Here is a 21,993-nt window from a genome sequence, read left to right as displayed (position 1 = left end):
AGGCGCCACGGCCAGTGGCTGAACCCTTATTTTACCCTGACGCTCGACTGTATTGTTCTGCGGCTGAAGTGAGAAAAAATCGTGGAGAAGAATCATGTATACCAGGGGCTCTTCCGGCATCTAACTAAGCTGTCTTCGAGGTCAATGTTGCTATCTTACACACACACACATCCAAATCTAGTATCTATCCTTAATAAACACCCGGCAGGATCCTGTACGGCACCTCCTCGCAGTACCTCTCCCAGTCCTTGCCGTACTTCCTCTTGCACTTCTCCTCGTCTCTCCTTTCGCGATGGATGAGCAGCACAGCGAAGTAGACCATGAAGAAGTAAGTGAATATCATGCCCCAGCCTCGCGCCTCACCAGGCACCACCTCCGTCACTACCGGTTGACCACCAAGGATGCCCCCATCAGCCGGTGATTGACCATCAAAGTCAGGTTTGATCGACCTTTGCTGGATGAGGTAGCCTGCAACGCCTGTTGGAAGACAGTAGGCCCAGGACATTATCCAATCGCCAAGGTAGTTGATATGGCGTGCTGTGCCCCACCAGCCTGAGACGAGCAGCTTGCTGCCGGACTTTGTTTCCATGTACTTGAGATGAGCGACTTTGGGGTCGTTGGGGTTGGTGCGGAAGCGGTTCTTCTCGTTGTTGGCGGAGCGGAAGATGTAGTAGCCCAGACCGTACACGGCAAGAATGCCGGCAATCTCTGGATACGAGAGTTGGACAGGGTGGATCGCCAGATAACGCGCAGGAATGGAGTACGTGAACGGGAGCCAAGCCAGATCACCAAAGGCGAGCATGAAGCCGAAGCCGTCGGCTATGATGTCGATGGTCGTCAGGACGGCCGGCTCCATGTAAAGAGCATCGAGAACGTATATCGCCTGAGCTACAGTCACAATGATGATGCTGGCTGTGACGGTGCCGTAGTTCTTGTACTGATGCGCCACGAACGCTAAGTTGAGCAAAATCCAGCCCAGCATGCCGGGACGGAGCTCCATCCAAGACTTGATGTCGACCTCGCCGCAGAAAGGGATCTTGACGCGCGGGTTCAGCTCCCGGCCGATGAACCAATCGTACAGCAAGTTGCCTGAACGACCGCCGGCGGCAAGCTCTCGATGCTCTGGGTTACCACGCTTGACGGAGAAACTGCTCACGTAGACGTACGTGGCAAGGGCATAAGAGATGAGGATGTTCGTAGTCATGAGCGGGATGAAATTGTCCCAGATGAAGGTCCATAGCGGAAAATCAGCTCCCTGTGCAAAAGTTCCCGCAGCTGCTATAGCGAGTGTAAAGCAAGCGGATGCAAAAGCTGGTGGACTGTGTAAGCCATGTGTTCTCGCAAAGTCTAGCCAAACAACACTCACCGTTCATCCGGTACTTCAATCTGCCGCCAGACCTGAGCTCCACTCCTTCTGCCTCTTGAGCTGGCAGTAAGGCATTCAGGACCAAACTGAAAGCATAGTAACCGATAGTTGCAACGACAGCTTTGGTGTTGAGCAGGTGGGAGAAGCCTTGCCATCCCACATCTCGCTTTAGTTGTCCCAGTGTCAGGCTGGTCGGATGCAAGACGGACGGCGCAGGGCACCCAGACACATCGTTGCAGAGAAATACAAACAAGTAGCATGCGAGTGGCACACCGAACGAAATGGCAGCCGCCCCAATTCTGATTCTGGTAAGCCTCTGAACCTGGAAAGAGCTGGATGAAACTCACGGTCCGCAAAACTCATAACCATGCTTCTCCAAAAGCGCAGCGTCCTGCGACTTTGCTTTGGACATGATGCCAGAGAGGGAGTGGACTTGGCGCGATGTGTTGAACAGGTACAGAACTGACAAGACGCGGTCAAAGGTAAGACTCCAGTACGAAGGAATTGGCTCAAGAAAACTATGTATTTATGACCCACGCTCGCTCTTGACCCTCCAGCAAGTCTCGCAAACCTGAAAATGTACAGCAGCTACGGTCATGGTTCGAGTTCACGATTCTCGGATGTCGCGTCTCCCGTCCAGTTCACGAAAGCTTGGCTCAGCCACGGCACGATCTTAGCGCGAGCGCGCGAAGCGTCACAGCCACATGCAAGGCACCGGGATCCTAAATAGAGGACACTCTGTAACTCTCTTTTCTGTCATCTATTTTCGATTACCCGCAACTAGCTAGTAGTTGTTGTCGGCCTTCGACCTAGAGCAGCAGAGGTCCAGGAAATCCTCGCAAATATCCACCTAGCCTCCAACGTTGAACCTACCGCAAAGCTCCGATATCGCTGTCGGAACTACAAGTTACCACTATCCTCTTCCAGACATTCTCAATGACTGCCGGTCAATCATGAGACTCCTCGACATCAGCACGGCGCTCGCGCTCCTCTTCTCCCTCACCGCCGTCGCCGAAGACACCAAAGCCAAGCCTCATAAGTCATGTACCGTTCGATCACCCACAAGCGACCGATACTTCGATCTCAACCCAATAGTTGCGCGGCTGCCAGTCGAAGGCAAGAAGCCACACAAGCATGATATCACAGAGGGTTGGCACGCCAGGGGCTACGATTATCCCATGAACTTCACCCTCAATTTCTGCGAGCCGGTGGTTGAAAAGCTGAAGGATGTAGTAGGCGTGGACAAGGCGCTGTGGGCGAACGTCAGCGCATATTACACGTTACACGGGGACGTATACTCCATCGGGTGAGTCGGCGGTCTATGTGTGTTCGACTAAGCACAATGGTCAAGAAGGGCATACGCATTGCTTTCGCAACACGGAAGCGGTATTACAGCGGGCCTCAAGCTATACCTAAGTCGGGTTCGAAAGGCTGACGTGTATTCTCCTCCCAGACAGCAAAACGGCGAACCAGTCTTCCGCGGCAGGAAGCTCGTATTGAACTACACAGACGGCTCGCCCTGCGACTCAAGCGCCGACAAACGGTCCAAGTCATTACACGAGGCTGAAGACCTCGACGCCGAGAAGGACGACGACAAAGACGAGGATGATCACAAGAAGGAGCCTAAGAAAGGAGACAAGCGCAGGAAGTCTACAATCATCTCACTGCTATGCGAACGCGATCCGCTAGCGTCGACGACGGTAGCATTTGTAGCCGCAAGTCCGGATGAGTGCACATACTTCTTTGAAGCTCGGTCGTTCGCTGCCTGCGGTGGGATTGAGAAGGAAACGCAGCAAGTCGGTCCGTCAGGCGTCTTTGGCATCATGTGAGTTATTCTCCGCGGCTCTGACTTCACATGCTGACGTCTGTAGCGCGCTCATTGCGGTTCTGGCGTACTTCCTCGGAGGCTACTTCTATCAGCGGAACGTAATGCACCAGCGAGGATGGCGGCAGTTGCCCAACTATTCCTTCTGGGCAGGCATTGGAGGTTTCTTCAGGGTCAGTCTTCACCTTCCAAACTTTACAGACCTTGGCCAGTTGGCTGACAGGATGCTTCAGGATACGTTCATAATCCTTACATCTTCGTGCGCAAACCTGCTGCCTAGTCGGCGCGGTTACAGTCGTGTCTCCCTGAACGGCGACAATAGCCGGGGGCGAGGGCGACAAGCAGAGGATGAAAACCGTCTAATAGACCAGCTCGATGAGGAGTGGGACGACTAACGTGAAAAACTTCAAGTGCATTTCCTGGCGTTGGGGGTTGGAACGAGGTGCCGGTACAGGAGATGGCGCTAGACACACATTGGCATAGCTTAGGTGTTGGAGCTTTCAACGATGTAGCATATCTTTTAGAAAGAGTTTCTGTATCAACCTAGACCATTGAATGCCAGCTTCATTGCTCCATGCGATCGGTCCCAAGGGTCCAAGATGTGGCTGGTGCTTGCGATCAAATCGGGACCTGCATCACGGCCCGCTCAAGCCTCCTCCGTCAACGATCTGGCTGATGACCTCTCTGCCGGTGTTTTCTACAGAGCTTCGAGATGGCTGCGCAATCCATTCCTCGTTCCGATACTCTCCTCGGTCTCTCCATCGGTGTAACGTGAGCCTCTCATGTACCCTTCGCGCTCACCATGCCGAAGCCGCGAGTGATATACTGGTTCCGCACCGACTTGCGCCTCCATGACTCCCCAGCGCTGAAGGCCGCGCTAGACCTTGACCCAGAATGTCTATATCCGATATGGACTTGGGATCCGCACTATGTCTACCGCGCAAGAGTGGGGCCGAACAGATTCCAGTTCCTGTAAGTTTGTGCCAGTGAATACTCACAGCGGTGCCTCATTCGTAGATGCGCGCGAAGCAACTCCTGAACCTAGAGCTGATCGCAACCCAGACTCGACTGCCAAAACGACCTCTCCGCATCCCTGACCAGGCTCAACCCGAAATCGAAGCTGTTCGTCATCCGCGAGGCGCCCCAGACACTGTTCCCGAAGCTGTTCAAGGCATGGAGGATTTCGCACCTTGTGTTCGAGAAGGACACGGACGCGTACGCCCGGGAAAGAGATGAGAAGATCATGGAGCTAGCCAAAGAGGCGGGCGTCAAGGTCATCGTAAGGACGGGCCGTACGTTGTATGATCCTGATGAGCTTGTCAGGGCGAATGGTGGGAAGCCGACGATGTCGATTACGCAGGTTCAGCAGGTGCGTTGAGCGTCTGATTTGAAAGAGTGTACGAATGTGACAGAGAACTGCGGATTCCGGAGCTTACTCCTGAACAGGCTGGCAAGAAACTTGGAGCCATCCCGAGACCCATACCAGCACCAACATCTATACCAGACCCCGGTGATACCTCCCTCGACTTCGAGCAAGCCAGGCCTTCGCAGGAGCCTGACTATAACGCCATCCAGCGAGACAGCGCCGATCGGTCCTACAGTGCACTCGCTGGGCCCAACGGCGACTTCGCAGTCCCCTCCCTCTCGGAGCTCGGCCTGAAGCCAGCCACAACCCCCCACCGCGGCGGCGAGACCCTCGCGCTCCAGGCTCTCGACATCATCATCGCAGACACCGACTACACCGCGACCTTTTCGAAGCCCCTAACAGCGCCCACAGCCTTCTCCCCGCAATCAACAACCCTCCTCTCCCCACACCACCACTTCGGCAGCCTGTCCTGCCGCCTGCTCTACTGGCGCGCCCAAGATACCGTCAACTCCTACAAAAAAGGTGCAGCATCGACTCCACCGACCAGCCTCACAGGCCAGCTCCTCTTCCGCGACATGTACTTCGGCGCCCAAGCCGCGCTGGGTTACTCCTTCGGGCAGACAGTCACCAATCCCCACTGCCGCTTCATCCCCTGGCACCTCCCCTCGCGCATTGATCCTTCCACCAACCTTATCACGGGCACCTACGACATCGACTCGCCGCAAGCAGAAGAACATCTCCGCCGCTGGCGAGAAGGCATCACCGGCTTCCCATGGATAGATGGACTAATGCGGCAGCTCAAAACCGAGGGCTGGATACACCACCTTGGGCGCCACGCCGTCGCCTCCTTCCTCACCCGCGGCGGCTGCTACATCGACTGGGAGCGCGGCGCCGAAGTCTTCGAGGAGTGGCTCATCGACCACGAGGCCGCGTGCAACATCGGGAACTGGCAGTGGCTGGCCTGCGTGGCGTTCTACAGCCAGTTCCACCGCATCTACTCCCCGATCGCGTTTCCGAAGAAGTGGGATAAGGCGGGGATGTTTGTGAGACGGTATGTACCCGAGCTGGAGAGGTTTGACGAGAAGTATATCTATGAGCCGTGGAAGGCGCCGGTGGTGGATCAGAAACGCTGGGGGTGTTTGGTTAGGGGGAGGGAAGGGGGCGTGGAGGGGGAGTTTAGGGTTTATCCGAAGCCGATGTTTGAGTTCAAGGAGAGGAGGGATGTTTGTCTCAAGGCGATGAAGAAGGCGTATAAGGTTGGGCTGTATGGGAATGATCCGAGGGTGTTGGATGGGAGCTGGAGAGCTTTGTTCGACGATGAGGCGGAGGGGCCTACAGAGGGTAGGGAGGGTCCGATAGGTGCTATGGTCGGAGATGGCGAGGCGGAACATGAGGAAGATGTTGGTGATGACGAGGCACCTCCCGCCTACGCGAAGTCACACATGTCGCCGGAGTCGCCGAAAAGCACCAGAAGCAGAGCTGGGCAGAAGAGGGGTGCGGATCAGACCACGCTTGATGGTATATTCAAGCGGTTGAAGAGCTGATTTGCGTCTTGAACAATTGTGCAGAGAGATCTGTTCCACAGACTTGCAACCTAGTTGCAGTGCTTGGAGATGATCAAGCGTGGCGTACACGGTTTGAAATCTCCACCGCTTCCATCCGTCGCGTTTCGATCTGAGGGGGCAAGGAGTTACAGAGTTTGCCGACTTCGGTTAATGGGTTCATAGCTGTGTTGGTAGTTGAGGTTGAGAGGTTCAAACACTCGCATCTCGCCTTGGATTGGCAAATCTCCCGAGAGGATGTTAGTTCCGCTTCACTTTTGAGGAGCGTTCCATGCACAGCCACATACAGATGGAGTGAAGGCATCTTGGGCGGGATATCCAGCAATGAGTCAGCGGTGTGCATTTAGTCCGCATGGTAAATTCCGCGGCTGCTACCGGCACACGCGAATGAATACTCTAAGAATAAAATCTCCAGCCCTACTACTCATTGAGATCGTCAAGTACAGCGTTGATACCAGCTGGACAGCGAAGCGAAGCAAAGGTGCGCGAGCCTCTACCCAGTCGAAAGTGAGGCATCTGGAATTCTAGCCAGGTATCGAGAAAGATCACAAAGTATAAACAGTTATTTAGGGTATGCTTCTAGCAGCGAAGTGTACAGAAGCCGGACGAGCGCATATGCACTTTCAAGGTAAGATTGGGGAAGATTCGCGCGAGGGTGGCAGGCTTCGATAAGAGGATACCCAAAGAATACATTGCTTTCACGATAGAAAACGCTGCAAAAGCGTGGCTTAGAGCTGGTGTGGAAACGCTCTCGAGAAGGACTATCAGGCTGAATGTCAGCCACTGCATCAGTTCTCTCCGCCTTTCGGAGTACTGCACGCGAGCTCTCATGAAGGTGTACTGTGATATAGAGTCCTGTCCTGGAGAGGGTTGGAAACAATATCTCATCCATCAATATAGCCGAACGTGAAATCTGGGAAACATAGCAGATTGGCGCGAAATAAAAAAATCATCCCCACGCTGGCTGTGACAAGAACACATGGGTAAGTGTTTTGGCCATGCACAGCCACTGCTTATCCTCATCGACCCATGAGGACGCCGTGCAGCGCAAAGCAGACGTTTTCGGAGTGTCGTTTAGCATTGGACCATTGTCAGGTCTACCAGATATGGTACCCGGGTCTTTCAACTCTTGCGGATCGATTGCAGGCTGGCCAGGCTCTCCAAAGACCAAGTTTATGAGCCGGCAAAATCCTCTCCGTGCCAGATCAGAATGGAGATCCATATTAGGTACATGTATCTTCGAAAGAGCCTTGGCGGTCATGGTGCTGGATGACTCGTCCTTTCGGCCAGCACCTCAGCGGTGAGGTATTCTTGCATGGCTGCCTCATGCACGAATGACTCCAACAACTCATCCTGAAACATGCGCTGGCAGAATCGGTTCTGCGTCAGTGTTTTCATGAACTGTCCGGATTCAGAGCGAAGTCCGTGTCAGGCCCGCTCTCCGACTTCGCCTTAAGTCAGCAGATTCGACTTTGCCATGAGGTTCAGAAGCACCCCTGCACAGCTGAAAGATGCTGAAGAAGGAAAGATGTCATGCAAGGGAGATCCGAGCTTCTTCCAATGGAGAACCCGGCTTGCACGATCCGCCGTCGACGGGTTCGACAACGCGTTGGATTGAGGCGCAGCAGTCGGCGCGCATCCGACCAGGTTTCTGTCGGCGTCGCCTTCTGCCCACGATTCTCTGCAGATTCTGAAACGGAACGATCGAAACTTTGTGGATAGCTATCGATAGCTCCCGCTGATAAAAAGCCATCAATAGGTAGATCCGGGGTGATCACAGAAACGAAGATACGTCAGATCGCAGAAAGCGGAGCCCAGTGGCAGCATTCGCCGCTGAACAAGAACGAGAGAGTTGAAACAGCAGTCAACTCCTCGCACTCATCTGTCGAGGCTCTCCATGACTGCGGCCAGCGCATCTTGCGGCAGTAATTCGGCCAGAGTCGGTCACGGGAACGGAAGGCGACAGCAAAGACCGGAGCCCGCGATGCCGAGATCTCGCGCCACTGGTGTTGGTGTTCTTTTCTGCCGGTTCGAACACAGCCTCATTCTGTGGCGGTAGAATGGCCCGGCGTGCCCGGCTGCTCCGATCAACATCTGCTGTCCTTTGAAGGCAGTCGTCATAGCATGGGGAAGTGGTCTTTCACGGTCATGAGATGCTTCGGCAGGCGCCCGTGCTACTTGTATTGCGCTGGAAGGCGCCTTCTCACAGATCACATGGCTGCGTTGTTTCTCTTGAAGACGGCCAAAGCTCTCCAGACTTCACCCCGGTCTGAGCACGGCGATTGGACGGCGCCCTGGCCGCCAAATCTTTAGCTTCAAGCAACGACAACCTGTCGACCGGCTTTTCGTCCGTCTTCGACCTTCTCCTCCACTGCCTGTCTGACAGGCACAAGGAAGATCTTCGCGTTGAGCAGCGTCTCTGGATGCTCGAGCGCATTACCTATTTCCCGATGCAGCAGTCAGCGCCGACGCAGTGGAAGGTTCTCCTTGTGAGATCGAAGCTTTCTGGAAGCCCACGAAGCCGTCCTGGAGATTGGGATTGACCCAGCTGACGATGAACACGGCCGCGAGAGAGCAGCAGGTAACCAGTGCTGTCGTCAGTCTCGACTCCGGGAAGTAGCCGCCTGTAAGTAGTCTTGTTTCAGGTCATCACTGCAGTCCGGTATGCAAGCTGCCTGTAGAGGCCTCTGGTGTGGGCCGACCCAGCACCCCAGAGCTGGGATCGTGCATACGGAGAGACGGTTTCTGGCGGGAGACACACCCATGAGAGAATGCGTTGCTGATGCCCTCTGCGCGCTCATTTCCGCTGCAGCAGTCGAGGCATCGTCTGCGCAAGCGGCGATATGTCGCAATTCGACTGCCGTCGCTGGGGCCGAACCACAGCGCGCGGAAGCAAAACGGACATGAACAGTGTTTTGCGCCGTCCAGCTTGTTTTCCGCCTAATCATGCAGGTCGCCCAAGCTTGCATGCACGATTTGCAAGTCTGATGCGCAGCGCTGCACTCAGCCCCGGCGCTGGCTCTCTCGGCAGAGCCTGCGGGCGTGGCCACCCCGTCGGCCTTGTCCACCTAAAACGGATGTCGCTGTATTAAAGACTTGACCACCCCCACCCCACCTAAGCCTACCCTACCCTCACCTCCCGCACATCAACCTCCCTCTCCTCCATTCTCATTCGTCCGAACCTCTCCTACTCTCTTGAACACGGCGTGCGAACTAATTCCCTCGTTGGGACCGCCTGAGAGCTTTCACCGTTAATCTCTTTTGTCCTGTTTGTCATCGTTGCATCGTCGTCCCATACAACCGTCGCATCTGTCAACTCGTATTCTCCCGTCGATACCATGCCTATACAACTATTGCCGGCCTCTGCCGCAGCGTTTGCGCCCCGCTCAGCGCCGACAATCGTTCTCAACTCTCGCGTGGAACCGTGGTTAACTCAGACGCTGAAACGGATAAACCGAGTCAAGCGTCCCCTCAACAGCGTGCCGCAGCACTACCGATGTCTCACAGAGACACTCTCCGGCGCAGCGGCGATCTGGTCCCTGTGCTCCGTCATGGTCCCCAAGGCCCCCGATTCTGAACTGCGAAAGGACCCCAATCCACTGGTGGAGGCGCTGTTCAACTACCAGTTCATCCACATCGAGGCTTACGTCGTACATGTGGACATGGTGTCACAACACGAAGTCGCGTTCAAGCTTACACCGGAGACTATCGAGGCGCTCATCGAATACCACAAGGACATCTACTCCGTCGATACGGCTGCCAGCACCTGGTCATGGGCCGAGAAGGAAGTCCAGCTGAAGAAGCTCCAGGACGAGTTTGTTCAAGCCGTCAATCGCTACGTCTTTCGGACAGGTGTGCGGGCTCTGGAAGGTCTTGAGGAGGATGGCGCCGGTGAGCTTCTGGAAGGGAGGGGTGAGGATGTCAAGAACGCCATCATGGGACTCTTCCATCCATTGCTGCCACCGCCGCCGAGGATAGTGGACGTCGTTCGCCCGGCTCCGCTGCTTCCGAGCTCACCAGCAGCTGGAAATTGGTGGCAACCGACGCAACCGTTGCCGGCGCCTCAAGCAATGCCGTTTGAGTCCTGGCGCGTGCTTCCGTCGACCCCTAGTCCCACCATTACCACCTGCAGCGATCAGCAGCCTACCTTCTGGAGCACCATGGGTATGGACAACCTCCAGCTACCTTCCCCGACGCCGTCTTTCAGTCAGCCATACTGCACGACAAACCAGTACTCTACTCCACCGCAAGTGTCGGCTCCTATGCTGGCTCTTCCGCTACCAAGCGTGCTGGCTCAGCAATGCTCGCCGAACTACACGAGCGCTGGCTTCGGCGGGTTTTCGTGGAGCTACAACGACTTCGCACCGCAGTATGCTACCGCCATATAGCAACTATTGAGTGAAGACTCGGATGTCGACAGTATGGAAAGCTGGTGATCTGGCCACTCACCGTCCGCTTCCCATGGCGGCAGCTTATAGGCTACTGCGCAGAGCCTTTGCGACGCCGACACGAGACGAGACATGCGATGCTTCAACGACTTGATGTCATTCTAGGACATCAACCTCTATACCACATCATTGGGACGGCGTTCTTCGATCCAGCGATTTGGGTTCCATCGCCCCTTCGCTGTTGAGATTTCCTTGGATATCCACATTTCTTCGCAGTCTTTTAGCGAGCGTGTATCTGGATTTTGTGTCGTTTTTCTGCATACACCGACAGGATCTGACACGCCTCGCTTTTTGCATCTCTGGGAGGTTAGCTAGTCGTGCATCACAGGAAGATGGTTAAGCCTCGCGGCTATGGAGGCGGGTACACTCGATTACTCTTTCGTTTCGTTCGTGTCGTTTCGGGCATCTGTCGCACCACAGCGGCTTTGGCTTGCCAACCCTCTGGTCGAAGATTGTTCAGTCTACCCAACTGGTATTGAGTGCCAGCTGGACACAGTGGGAGACGGCGACAGTAGCACAGTCCGCATCTGGGATGTTGGCATAGTGTATCGCTAAGCTGCGGTGAGCTATAGGAACAGGGCGGCGCCGATGGTCAACAAGCCGCATCGCCTGTGGCGGGCGGTTGGCAGGAACAGTTCTTCTGCTTGCGGAAGACTGTGCCCCTGTGACCATCGGCATTCGTTCCCAATCCTGTCGCAAGCTGCGGCTAGCTCGTAGGGACATTCTCCTACACTTCAGGCTGGTTCTTGAAGGCGCGCTCTGCCATTGAATGGAGAGCGAAAGGAATGCTGGACGGAGCAGGGCTCCCTAAACATATACCTCTAAACCTAATAAACAAATGGACATTCGAACATGTTGCCTATCGCTTCCGACAATCGGTGTTGTCGTGTTTCATCAAGTGAATATTGACACAGGTGCTTCGTCCAGCTGCCAGGGTTGACTGTGCCACCCAGTCCAGACTATCAAGCCTCCTGATGAGCTACACGGCGAGCTTCGGTCTGGTTCCTGCAAGAAGCATTGCTTCGGCTCATCGCCATGTCTCTGGAGCGAATTCAGCCGCATTGTTCCGCGTCACGCCATGCTTTGTCGGTGTTGCTCGCCCGAAACAAAGCAGCCGCAACCAGTGAGCCGCTCCTCCGACGACCGCGTCGTCACAAGCTTCTACTTACCAGCCGCCAACCTATCCATCTGCGCTATGCCAGTCGAGTAGTGCTATGTAGCATCCACGCAGTTGACATCTCCAGTCTCTGTTGGACTGTACATGCACCCTTGGTGCAGTCCGAGTCATGCCACCTAGCAATACTCCGATGCTGCGCAGGTCCGCTAGCCCTCCAGCGGTACGTACCTCCATAGAGTGGCATGAATGAAGCGCTACTACAAATCAATCGTAGCGGGCGGGCTGCCGACTGACGAACCACCAATATGCAGGACCCTTCAGCGCCTCGTCCTCACTCACCGGCCGAGCTTTACCTTTCAGCACTCCGCGACCTCGACAGCCCTCCGGCGGTGGTTGGGCTTGCAGCCACGCTTACCACTCAGGCTGAGGACATCGCCGACGCAGAAAATATACGCTTTCTCAGAAGCATTGATCCTCAAGAAGAATGGCGTAGCGAGAATGCGGCGGCTGCGGAGCAGGAACTGCTAGATGAGGTGCGGAGCGCAAGAGAAAGGCTCCAAGCGCGGGAGAGAGCGCAGGCAAGGACGTCAGAGCTTCGAAACGAGGACCGGGAGCGGCAGATGCGACTGTCGAGGATCCTCAACACCTTGAGCCGCATCAACGACCCGCCCAACGCCGACAGTATGGCCTACAGTGACCGGACACCGAGACAGAACAATCTCTACGACTGGTCGCCGGCGCACGAGGAAGGTGACGACGAAGAAGAACTCGAGGAGGTTTTGCAAGAGCTCCGCCATCAGCAGCCCAACACGCACCCGGAAATATTGAGAGTGCTGGGGCGGTCCCAGCTGGATGTGGAGCAACAGACCAGAAACTGGGCAAACTCTCGTCGCACGCACATACACGAGGCGGCACAATCACCGTCCTCCGCTCGTCGGCATCCAAGGTTCTCAGCAAGGTCTAGGGACTATATGCAGCGATATATTATGGATCGAGAGGCAGCATATCGCGGACAGCATGGAGGGGGAGAGGTCGACCGACACACCTCTTCGAGACTTCCGGCAGCGTCGACCAGCACAAGCGCAAGTCGCTATGAGGCCGGCCGCCGAGCCTGGCAATCCCAGCAACGAGCCGCAGGAGCTACAGGAGCAAACGTCACTCTGGACCGAGATGTAAGAGCACGGATTGACGCCTATCGGCGCGGCTATCTCGAGAATCCCTCTTCGAGTAGTCCTTCGGCAACGCCGACATGGCTTGAGGAAACCATCAAATACCTTTCCCGACTACGGTCTTCCAACTACTATGAGGACAGCTTGTCTCTGGCCGTGGACGCAGGCTTCGTTTCCAAAGAATTCTTCGGCGAAGGGCACGAAGATTTCGTTCTCGAAACCCGCAGCCTCCCCAGTCCACCCTATACCTCATGGCTAGCGCCAGGTGTCGTCTTCTCCGGGTCACAGCGCGCAACATCCGTCAACGCCTCTGTCACCCGAGCTCCTAGTCCCGCCACAAGCACAACCCTCTACCGCTTCCGAAACAACGAAACCATGACATCCACAACCTTCGACCCGGCCAGGTCAAACTTCGATCCAGCGCGGCCATGGCTGAGTCACACCTACACACCGCCCCACCTCCGGCGCACCGCAGACGCCACATCCACATCATCCCAACAAGACCGCTGGCCCGTCCGAGTAACCATTCATGCCGTCGACTACTCCGCCATGACCCTCGCCGCAACAATGGAAGCCTACAACGTCCCTTCGCACACACCCTCCTACACCAGCATCATCAGCAGCGCCAACGCCACAACCAGCACCTCCTCCGCCCCCACCTCCACCACCCAGCACCCGACCAACGACCCCGCCGCCCGGCCCGCAAGCACCCCCACCCGCAGCTCCAGCATAACGACCTACCTCGAAGGCGAGCTCCTCGACTTCAACACCCACACCTTCCAGACCGAGTCCTTCGCCTCCTCCCCCGCAACCGACGCGACCTACTGGCGCAAACTCCCGCCCTTCGCCAAAATCAGCGACGACGACCTCGTGCACCGCCTCGTCAGCCGCACGTTCTTGGCCGAGCTGCAGAGGGACTGGATCCTGATGCGCTGGAAGGAGCGGTGCTTTGTGCGGAAGGCGGCGGGCCAGCAGCAGCGGTCGGATCGGCATCTTGGGTGGGGCGGGGCGGGGGATCAGGAGGCGCTGAGTGAGGACGGGTGCGGGCTTACGATCAGCGGGTTTTATTACGTGTGTTTGAGGCGCGCGGATGGGGAGGTTGAGGGGCTGTACTATGATCCGCAGAGTAGTCCGTATCAGCACCTGCAGCTGAGTTCGGCGGGGACGGGCACGTTTCCTGCGTGGTCGTTTCGGTAGCGAGGAGAGACTGGGGCAGCAGAGGCGGATGGCCTAACCGTCAGTTGCCGGGCCTGCGGCAATGGCTGGGTGAGGGTCTTAAAGGTTCCGAGAACTTGGATAGAGCCTGGGGGCACTGCGTCAACATGCAGAGGTGCGGCCAGGGAAGTTGAGCACGACTGTCACTATTCTGTTGCATGGGCCGGCGTTGGCGTACGAGCGTGCATAGGCAAAGGCATTTGCATCGGCAAGGGGGCATTATTACAATCTTGTGTGGAGTACAGTCATTGAGTACTGGAAACCAATCAACGTGATCTGAAGGCCTCGGGTGTCCCCTCTTGTGCCTTGATGATATAGACGAATGTGAAGATGTGAGGCTAGAGAGAAGAGTGCCAATGCACAGGTCGGAGTCTACACCTACACCGGACGTTGTATAGCTTTTAGACTGTGAGCACGACGTATGCTGTCGCTGAGATAGTGACCAGCGCGGCGGGTGATTTGTGGAAGTCTTCCCCGGCGTCTTGATACTCCGGAACGTGAAAGAGAATTGCGGAATCTCCTGCCGGTGCTTCGTCCCCTGTGTATGCATGGCCATCCGCTAGCAGTGGCCGCGAGCCGACTCAGGGGTTCTGCTAGCCCGCGGGACCAGAGACGCGGCCGGACGAAGAGCTGATCCTGTGTCTTCCTCGTGAGTTCCTCAAATCTGTCTACCCATGCTTCACCAGTCTTGAGGTCCAAGACCCAGCATCTGCTTTGCTGCACATGCTGTCCGTCAACCAGTCCACGCGTGACCCAGCTGTGAGTCGCTCCACGTTCATCGGTGCCCCGTCGGCAAGAACGGTCCTCCAGCCAAGAGCTTATTCTTCGTCCTCTCGTAGCAGCCGGCATGATACGAACCATCTCAGCCCTCGCTCTTCCCACCTGTAGCCCTAACAACCCTCTCCACCTCCCCACTAACCTCCGGCATCGCACTCACGATCTCCCTAGCCAGCACGTCTCGAAACAGCGCCATAGCCTCGCACTTCCCACCAATCTTCTGGTTCCACTTCTGGACCAGCTCGACAAACTCGCGCGTGTAGATGTCCGGGTTGCGGCCCTGTTCTATATACTGGATCACCTCCGGAGGGATGGTGGTTGGCAGGCCTGCGGCGGTTGTAGAAAGGGATTGCAGGTGGCTGATTAGGGACGTGATCTCGCGCTTCATGGCGTCTTGGGATGCGGCGCCTTGATGGTCGTAGGATTGGACGATCAGGTTGTAGAGGGATTGGACCAGCTTTTTGAGATGCTCTGCGCTGGTGTTAGGATGGGCTCTGCATTGCGCGGGGTGCTGGGCTTGCCTTCGACATCGGGGAGGGTTGCGGGAGCCATTGTTGCTGACTCGCCTTGCCGGTGTGCTCAAGGACTATGGTAAACCGGGTAGTCACTGCTGCCACAAGCCATGGAGGAAGGACGATCACTCAAAGGGTCACGAAGCTATAGGTCTGACAATGGAATGCTTGGGTGGTGATAGCCGCGAGCGTCAACGCGGGCGGTAGGTTGCGGCAGAATATCGCCGGTGAAACATAACGCCATCCTCGTCATTTGAATGAGGTTTGCGATTCCAAGGGCCGTTTAAAAAGGCCGTTGCCGCCTTGCTGCCGCTACCGCTCTGGATACAGTGTCACGACTGAGCTGGACTTGGGATTTTCCAATGCGAAAGAGCCAGACCGGTTCTACGCAATAGAAACCGTGAGTCACTCAGCATTGTAGCACTCTCGTGCATTGATCGTTTGAAGACATTTTTGAGCTAGCAACTGCGTTTGATTCATCCACCGTCATGTTCCTGACGAGCTCTCTATGCGGCAACAGCTTTTCTGACTGACCCTTGTTCGTAGCTGACAGAGTCGACCAATCGCACTTACGATCGCTGTAAATACAGCACTCGAGCGCTTCGAAGAGGGTTGGATAGTGGAGACGGAGCATGTAGCAAGAGACTGAAGAGATGCCCACTAATGCCTGGCGATGACGCAGAACCCACCGAGGACCTCCAGCTACCTCAAGAACCACACGCCAGATCCAGCGCCTCCCATCGTGTCCGCAGTCGATGTAGCCGCGACTACCGCCTCTACGAACACCGCGCAGCTCTCGCACAGTGCTCCACCGGCTCGTCACCCTGAAGCGCCGAAGCAAGCGACCGATTTTTTATCCGACAAGGCCACCGCAGCCTTCATTCGCCGCACGCTCTGCGCCCATCATGTCTCAAACAGCACCCTCTTCAACGGAGAGAAGGCGGGAAGTACTCCGCGACCAATCGAGGAGCTGCTGCCGCCCTTGACAAGCTCGAACGAAGTGGATCTCCAGCTATACGCCATCATTGCCGTGGTCCTGAAAGAATTCGTCTATACCTGGTATACCAAGATTACGCCGGACCACGTCTTTGTAGACGAGGTGATCCAGATCATCGCGCATTGCACGCGAGCACTGGAGCAGAGACTGAGGAAGGCGGACCTGGAAGCGCTGCTACTCGACGAGATCCCTGGTTTGCTTGACAGTCATGTCAAAGGTATGTAGAGGACACCGTCTCTGGTACTGGTAGAAGTTTGTTTTAAGTTTCGGCACAGCATATCGCGTTTCACGACGCGCCACTGGATACCAGTCGCTGGCCTCAGACCCTCGCGAGGTCTACCACACCCTCAATCCGCATCCCGCGCTCTCGCCTGTGCCGTATGAAAACGACCCTTCCTGCATGCTGGAGCAGGGGCAGAATGAGGCGGCGTGGCGCCAGCTGCTCGTGCAAGGCGTACTAGCCGTCCTATTACCGACCGAGGATCTTGAAAATGGGTGTCTACGGGCACTGGTAGCAGAGGTCTTCTCTGAGACGATCCTTGGCAATGGAATCAGCGGCAAGGCTTGCGAAGGCTGGCTGATATGGGAGGCCATTACGAAGGTTGCAGACGTATTACGTCCTCGCATACCCGTCGTCGAAGAAGTAGTGGAAAGCAAGCTAGAACCGGGGCTCAACCGACTGGAGAAGTTTGGTCTACTGTCGTCTTCCAACCAAACAACCGAGCCAGCGGAGTCATATGCTATCATCGCTCATGAGCCGACGGCTATTACGACCCTGTTATGGCTTGTGGTCCAATACACTATTTTTGCGGTAACTGCGATCCGCGCCGTCATCCTGGCTATTGCGACATCCTCCTCGCTGCCCGCCAGATCCATGACAGGATCGAATCCTTGGTCACCAATTGTCTCCGCACGCCAATCCCCGCTGCTCAGAGCCGAAGCAACAACAGCTGAGACAGCAGCGCCCAAGCGACCGATCCTCAGCATGAGCGTCTGGTCGTGCGCATCCCACCTTCTCGAGCTGGAGTCGCGCATGCCCTGGCTCGCCGGCTTTGTGTCACTGCTCCACCACGGTGCACTGGTCGGGCCTGGGCAGGTGGGCCGAACAGACGGAATGCTGGACAGGTAGGTTTCACTCGTTTCCATTCGTTTTCGTGAGGCGCCTAGGGCGGCGCCATGCGTCGCAGGCCGATGTGACCCCGCATGCCTTTCAGGTCACTTGACTTGCCGTGCAGCGCTGGCCAGCCCACTCCCTGCCCGCGCACGGCTTATCGTCGCGCGTGGCCGGCCTGCAGCTAGCGACGCCGCAGCGTTGTGTGGCGCCAGCCCCGTCGTGCCACTTCCTTGTCCACTGCCCGTCCTTTCCCATCACTTTTCCCGTTTCCGCCCGCGCCGTCGCGGCCTTGGGCTCCTGTCTTCTCCTCGATCGGCAGATCGGATTTCGCACTCCCGCCGACTGCGCGATTTTTAGACTTTTGGTTATTGAAGCCGGGGGCTTTAGACTTCGATGCCCCCGTTACGCGCCCGGCCCTTCCCATGCTTCCCGTGGCCCCCATGCGCGGTCGTGCAAGGCCGGGCCGTGGTTCACTTGCAGGCTTCATCCCTTCCCGGAATCAGGCAGGGCCCTTGTGGGCGTTGCGACGCTTCCTTTCACCACGCTCGGCGCGCTGGCCCCAGACTCGTCTACCCTGGGTGACTGGAGCCATGGATCGCAACGCCTCACTCTCCGGGCGAGGAAACAGTTCCTGCCTAAGGAGAGAGGGAAAGATTCACATGTCTGGACAGGGAGGACCGTCATCCCAGTCATTCCCCCACACGAAGCGCGAAACAATACGAACTCAGAAACACCACTGACTAACATGTTCGATTCGCCACACAGACTCCTTGCCCACAACATCCGCTCCACCGCTTTGAACCCAGCTCTCCTCCCCCCAGCTCTGCGCTCCCTGCGCAGTGCCCTCTTCCCTCACAACGCTCCCGCACCGCCGCGCGCCGTGCCGACTCAAGCCCAGACCCGGGACATCAAGCGGCAATGTGCGCGTGCCTTACTCGCGGCCATGCCGCAAGCGGTGAGTAGCCGGTTCTTTGGAACGGGTGATGAGGACGTCATGCTGGAGGAGGTGGAAGAGATGTTAGACGTTTTTGGGGACGTGTATCTGAACAAGCATCTCGTGTTTGGAATTGTTGAATTAGTGGTGGTGCGGCTGTTCCCTGAGCTGGCGGTCAAGGGGGTGGCGGAGCTGATGGAAGAGAGGCTGGGTTGAATGGGGGCCTTTGGAGGCGCGCGGTGTGGCGGAACAGAAACGTAAATGCATTGATGCCTCACGAAACGAAAGTATGGAACGCATTGATGCCCGACGAACTGCCCGACTCGGAGCCGTGTGGATGGTAACGCGGATGAGTAACGCAACTACCCGTTCGGGACGAGCGAGCTGTTTGCTCCCTTCGCTCCCGTTCGCAAACTAACTAGTCGTCATAGAGGAAAGAGCATATCTAAGAGTATCAAGAACCGAGAAATCGCATGATGACAATGTCGAAATGAAGCTGGAAAAGGTATCCCAAATGCCCGCGTGAGCGGTTGATCCGTCTTTATCCCCCCGAGTAATGCGCGGTATGACGATGAATGCAGGAAGAGGAAATGATGTAAGAATGAGACGGAAAAGATCTGTGCCAAACGACGGCGATGGCGGGCCCGTGCCGTGTGTATCCCAGTTCCTCCCAGCGTCCGTGGTCGCGTTTTGCCCTTTGTTGTCCCCCTTGTTCCATATCCCGGAGCCCAATAAAACGCGCAGTACGAATAGGGTGGGAAAAAAGCGTGAAATCTACAGTACCGAGACAGAGCACGATGCAAAGGCCGTAAGGCACATCCCCCGGCCTCTTCTCCGGTTCGAACCAAGAGCCCTGACTGCTCCTAGAGTGACTCTCACCTTTCCCCAGGAAAACCTCATCTCCCCTCCGCTTTCAACTTCAACTTCTCCATCAACTTCCCGATGGTGACGTATTCCTGCGGCTCGACGAACCCGCTCGGCTGCGCCTGGCAAAAGTTCATCACCAGCTCCAGCGCGCGGCGTGCGTCCTCCTGCGAAGGCGAACCGGGCGTGCCGGTATCCGGGCTGATCGGTGAGATGAGCTGTTGCGCCGGTCGCAGCGGTGTTGACCCCGAGATTGTTGGCGCAGGCGCCAGTGCTGGAAGAGGCGGTGGTTGCATCGAATTTGTCCGCTGAGGCTGCGGCTTCAGGTCCTGCTGGAGCACCTCGTCAACGCCATTAAGAGTAGGCGGGAGCTCGGTGAGGGGAGACTCCACGGCGGTTGAGTTCAGGTAGTTCGGAGCCATGGCTTCTGAGGAGGGCGGCGGAGACATATACGAGTCCATCCCCTGCAGCAAGGGAAACGTTTGGCTCCTGGGCCGCTGTTGGAAGTTGCTGTTCGGTTGCGGCGTTCGGCCCTGCTGCGGAGGAAAAAAGGGATTCGGGCCACATGCGGAGTCAGGCGTGAAGAATGGAGACGTTGGACTGAGGGGGCCAGCGGAGAACGAGGACGTAGCCGCATCAGCAAAAACGCCGGATAAGGATGGGTCGCTCTGGGAGTAGAATGGACGATGCCCGCTACCAAACTCTGCTTCTTCGCCCTTCAGCGGTGGTGATGATGTACCTCCTGGGGATGTTGGTGAGGCTCCGGTTGGAGTTTGAGAATTTGAAGCCGGGTTTGACAGAACCTCAGCGTCGTCTGTCGTGGAAATCTTCCTCGACTTGGAGCCATTGATGTTGTTCTTCTGCTTAAACTTCTCTAGCCAACTGGTACTGTTGGCTTTCAGGGGGTTTTCTCCGTTGCCTACAGTGGTAGAGAAGAATCGTGCCTTCTCCTTGATCATAGCGTCCGATATGGGATAGCCCTGTCGGACGTGATTGCGCGCCCAGTTGGACAGAGCTCTCTCGATGTCTGGGAATTTTCCTTTGGATCTCTTGATAGGTGACCTGCTGCCATCGTCTTGGCACAGGTACTTCTCTTTGTTCCGTAGGACTTTGGACACGGTACTAATCAATCGCGTTAATGAAGGCTTAAGATCGTTTCCAGTTCAACATACCTGCGTTCAACACCGAACATGGCTTCAAGATACACGTTAGTTTAAGTCGCTCTACAGATTCTATACATGTACTCACCACCAATCTCCGTCTGCTTCGTTGACGGGTGCTCTTCATGGTACAGACACATGCGCCTCCGGTCCGCATCAGTGAGGGTCTTTCTGGGAGTTGAGGAGGTTCGCGAACCCGTCGAAGTGGCTGATATTGGTGTTGAGGTTGGGCCCACGGGTACAGGCATAGGCGCGGGAGCAGAAGGGTATATTGGCGGGACATAGGTCGATTGACTGACCAACGTGCTAGGCCATTGTGGCATTACCAAGGGCTGAAGTTGGTGATGCGTCGTCCTTGGTGGCGCCATTGCGGAAGGGTATGGCGTAAATGAGAATCCAGTATACTCATGCACCGGCGTTGTATGGTGCGAGTGATTGTAAGCGGTGTTGTTGTGGATCCAATTTCCAGTACCATCGTCATATCCAGGCTCTTGCATCCGGTGTTGTTCTTGATCAATGTTCATTGAACTCATTATGGCCGAAAGCTCGTGGAACAAGCTTCGAGCAGTGTGCGTTGGTGTTTGGTGGCGAATGTATCGTCGGATCCTGTACTATACTCTAGTGCCGCTGGCAACGACGCCCAACCGGGCGTGTAGCGAGCTAGAGCAGAAAGCCCGGCAGCTTGCATGAATGAATAGACGAGGTGAAACTTGGAGAGGGGCGGTATCTGATCACGAAACAAGACAGGATCGTGGTAACGAGAGTCCGGTATGCACGGCGGCGGCGCAGGTTAGAAATGCTGCAGAAAGCGCACTTGGAGTAACGGGTACGGTTGCGGTCCGGAGCGGGAAGGCCCTTGTTTTGTTTCGAGCAAGGAGCCCAGGCATTATGGGGGAGCCCACGCTCATCTCCCAGAGGGAATGGGGAGGGGGAGGGTATTGATGGAGTGCCGGGCTCTCAGAGGCCTGGAGAGTACCTGGCTCACGCCGTTAGCGATACGGGTTTTGACGAATCTGTGGCCGATTCGGGAAAAGCGGCAGATGAGTTGATGAGCAGGCCGCAGAGACGGCCAGCCGTAAGAGAGCAAGCAGGAGGAAGGCAGCAAATGGGATGAATAGGCGATTGTTTCGGTTAAAAAGCCAAAAGTGCAAAGACAGCGCCAGGACGGCCGGAGCGGTCAAAGCTCCCATCGGCTAGCATGAGCCTGATCGCCCCCATACGTGCTCACAGTGCTGTGACTCCGTTACGACCAAATATCTAGCCCCATTAGACCGGCTAATCAGCGTAGCAGTCTGGAGGGGCCAGTGAGCATCAGAGATCGATACTGGGCATATGAAGCTTAGTTGGATCTGTGTTGAGCGATTGCGACTGAAACTAGCTTGATGGGTTACCTCATCTTCCAGACTCAGGTACGAAGGAGCAAGCCCGCAAGAAGGAGGACGGGACTTGCAGAAGAGGATATTCCGAGCCGCGCATCCCTCTCCGCAGATAAGGCAAGGCTGCTCTTCTCGAGGTTTTCCATGACGAGGTACCTGCGCGGACATGGCTGGCGGCCGGCACATTAGTG

The 21,993-nt window shown here is 56.3% G+C and overlaps 9 protein-coding genes across 9 annotated transcripts; 6 read left to right on the top strand and 3 right to left on the bottom strand.

Annotated features, from left to right (window-relative positions):
• Positions 1 to 190: 190 nt before the first annotated feature.
• On the bottom strand, positions 191 to 1,778 carry W97_02658 (uncharacterized protein; the record flags this gene model as incomplete). Its single annotated transcript, XM_007780558.1, has 3 exons — positions 191 to 1,311; positions 1,367 to 1,665; positions 1,714 to 1,778. The coding sequence occupies 3 exons, from the start codon at positions 1,776 to 1,778 to the stop codon at positions 191 to 193; spliced, it is 1,485 nt and encodes a 494-aa protein (XP_007778748.1).
• Positions 1,779 to 2,319: 541 nt separating this feature from the next.
• Positions 2,320 to 3,586, top strand: W97_02657 (uncharacterized protein; the record flags this gene model as incomplete). Its single annotated transcript, XM_007780557.1, has 4 exons — positions 2,320 to 2,672; positions 2,820 to 3,191; positions 3,238 to 3,364; positions 3,425 to 3,586. 4 exons carry the CDS (start codon positions 2,320 to 2,322, stop codon positions 3,584 to 3,586), a joined length of 1,014 nt encoding a protein of 337 aa, XP_007778747.1.
• Positions 3,587 to 3,993: 407 nt separating this feature from the next.
• W97_02656 (cryptochrome) lies at positions 3,994 to 6,101 on the top strand (the record flags this gene model as incomplete). Its single annotated transcript, XM_007780556.1, has 3 exons — positions 3,994 to 4,163; positions 4,254 to 4,560; positions 4,638 to 6,101. 3 exons carry the CDS (start codon positions 3,994 to 3,996, stop codon positions 6,099 to 6,101), a joined length of 1,941 nt encoding a protein of 646 aa, XP_007778746.1.
• A 3,356-nt stretch (positions 6,102 to 9,457) lies between these two features.
• W97_02655 (uncharacterized protein) lies at positions 9,458 to 10,507 on the top strand (the record flags this gene model as incomplete). The annotated part of the gene is made up of 1 exon (XM_007780555.1): positions 9,458 to 10,507. The coding sequence occupies one exon, from the start codon at positions 9,458 to 9,460 to the stop codon at positions 10,505 to 10,507; it is 1,050 nt and encodes a 349-aa protein (XP_007778745.1).
• A 1,482-nt stretch (positions 10,508 to 11,989) lies between these two features.
• On the top strand, positions 11,990 to 14,050 carry W97_02654 (uncharacterized protein; the record flags this gene model as incomplete). The annotated part of the gene is made up of 1 exon (XM_007780554.1): positions 11,990 to 14,050. The coding sequence occupies one exon, from the start codon at positions 11,990 to 11,992 to the stop codon at positions 14,048 to 14,050; it is 2,061 nt and encodes a 686-aa protein (XP_007778744.1).
• An 880-nt stretch (positions 14,051 to 14,930) lies between these two features.
• Positions 14,931 to 15,233, bottom strand: W97_02653 (uncharacterized protein; the record flags this gene model as incomplete). Its single annotated transcript, XM_007780553.1, has 1 exon — positions 14,931 to 15,233. The coding sequence occupies one exon, from the start codon at positions 15,231 to 15,233 to the stop codon at positions 14,931 to 14,933; it is 303 nt and encodes a 100-aa protein (XP_007778743.1).
• A 797-nt stretch (positions 15,234 to 16,030) lies between these two features.
• W97_02652 (uncharacterized protein) lies at positions 16,031 to 17,483 on the top strand (the record flags this gene model as incomplete). The annotated part of the gene is made up of 2 exons (XM_007780552.1): positions 16,031 to 16,571; positions 16,630 to 17,483. 2 exons carry the CDS (start codon positions 16,031 to 16,033, stop codon positions 17,481 to 17,483), a joined length of 1,395 nt encoding a protein of 464 aa, XP_007778742.1.
• A 730-nt stretch (positions 17,484 to 18,213) lies between these two features.
• Positions 18,214 to 18,618, top strand: W97_02651 (uncharacterized protein; the record flags this gene model as incomplete). Its single annotated transcript, XM_007780551.1, has 1 exon — positions 18,214 to 18,618. One exon carries the CDS (start codon positions 18,214 to 18,216, stop codon positions 18,616 to 18,618), a length of 405 nt encoding a protein of 134 aa, XP_007778741.1.
• Positions 18,619 to 19,298: 680 nt separating this feature from the next.
• W97_02650 (uncharacterized protein) lies at positions 19,299 to 20,959 on the bottom strand (the record flags this gene model as incomplete). The annotated part of the gene is made up of 3 exons (XM_007780550.1): positions 19,299 to 20,388; positions 20,439 to 20,460; positions 20,515 to 20,959. 3 exons carry the CDS (start codon positions 20,957 to 20,959, stop codon positions 19,299 to 19,301), a joined length of 1,557 nt encoding a protein of 518 aa, XP_007778740.1.
• Between the last annotated feature and the right edge of the window lie 1,034 nt (positions 20,960 to 21,993).

The sequence above is a fragment of the Coniosporium apollinis genome (assembly GCF_000281105.1).
Source record: "Coniosporium apollinis CBS 100218 chromosome Unknown supercont1.10, whole genome shotgun sequence".
Classification (NCBI taxonomy): domain Eukaryota; kingdom Fungi; phylum Ascomycota; class Dothideomycetes; genus Coniosporium; species Coniosporium apollinis.
Note: the sequence above shows the minus strand (reverse complement) of the source record. Positions and strands in the feature narration are given on the sequence as shown.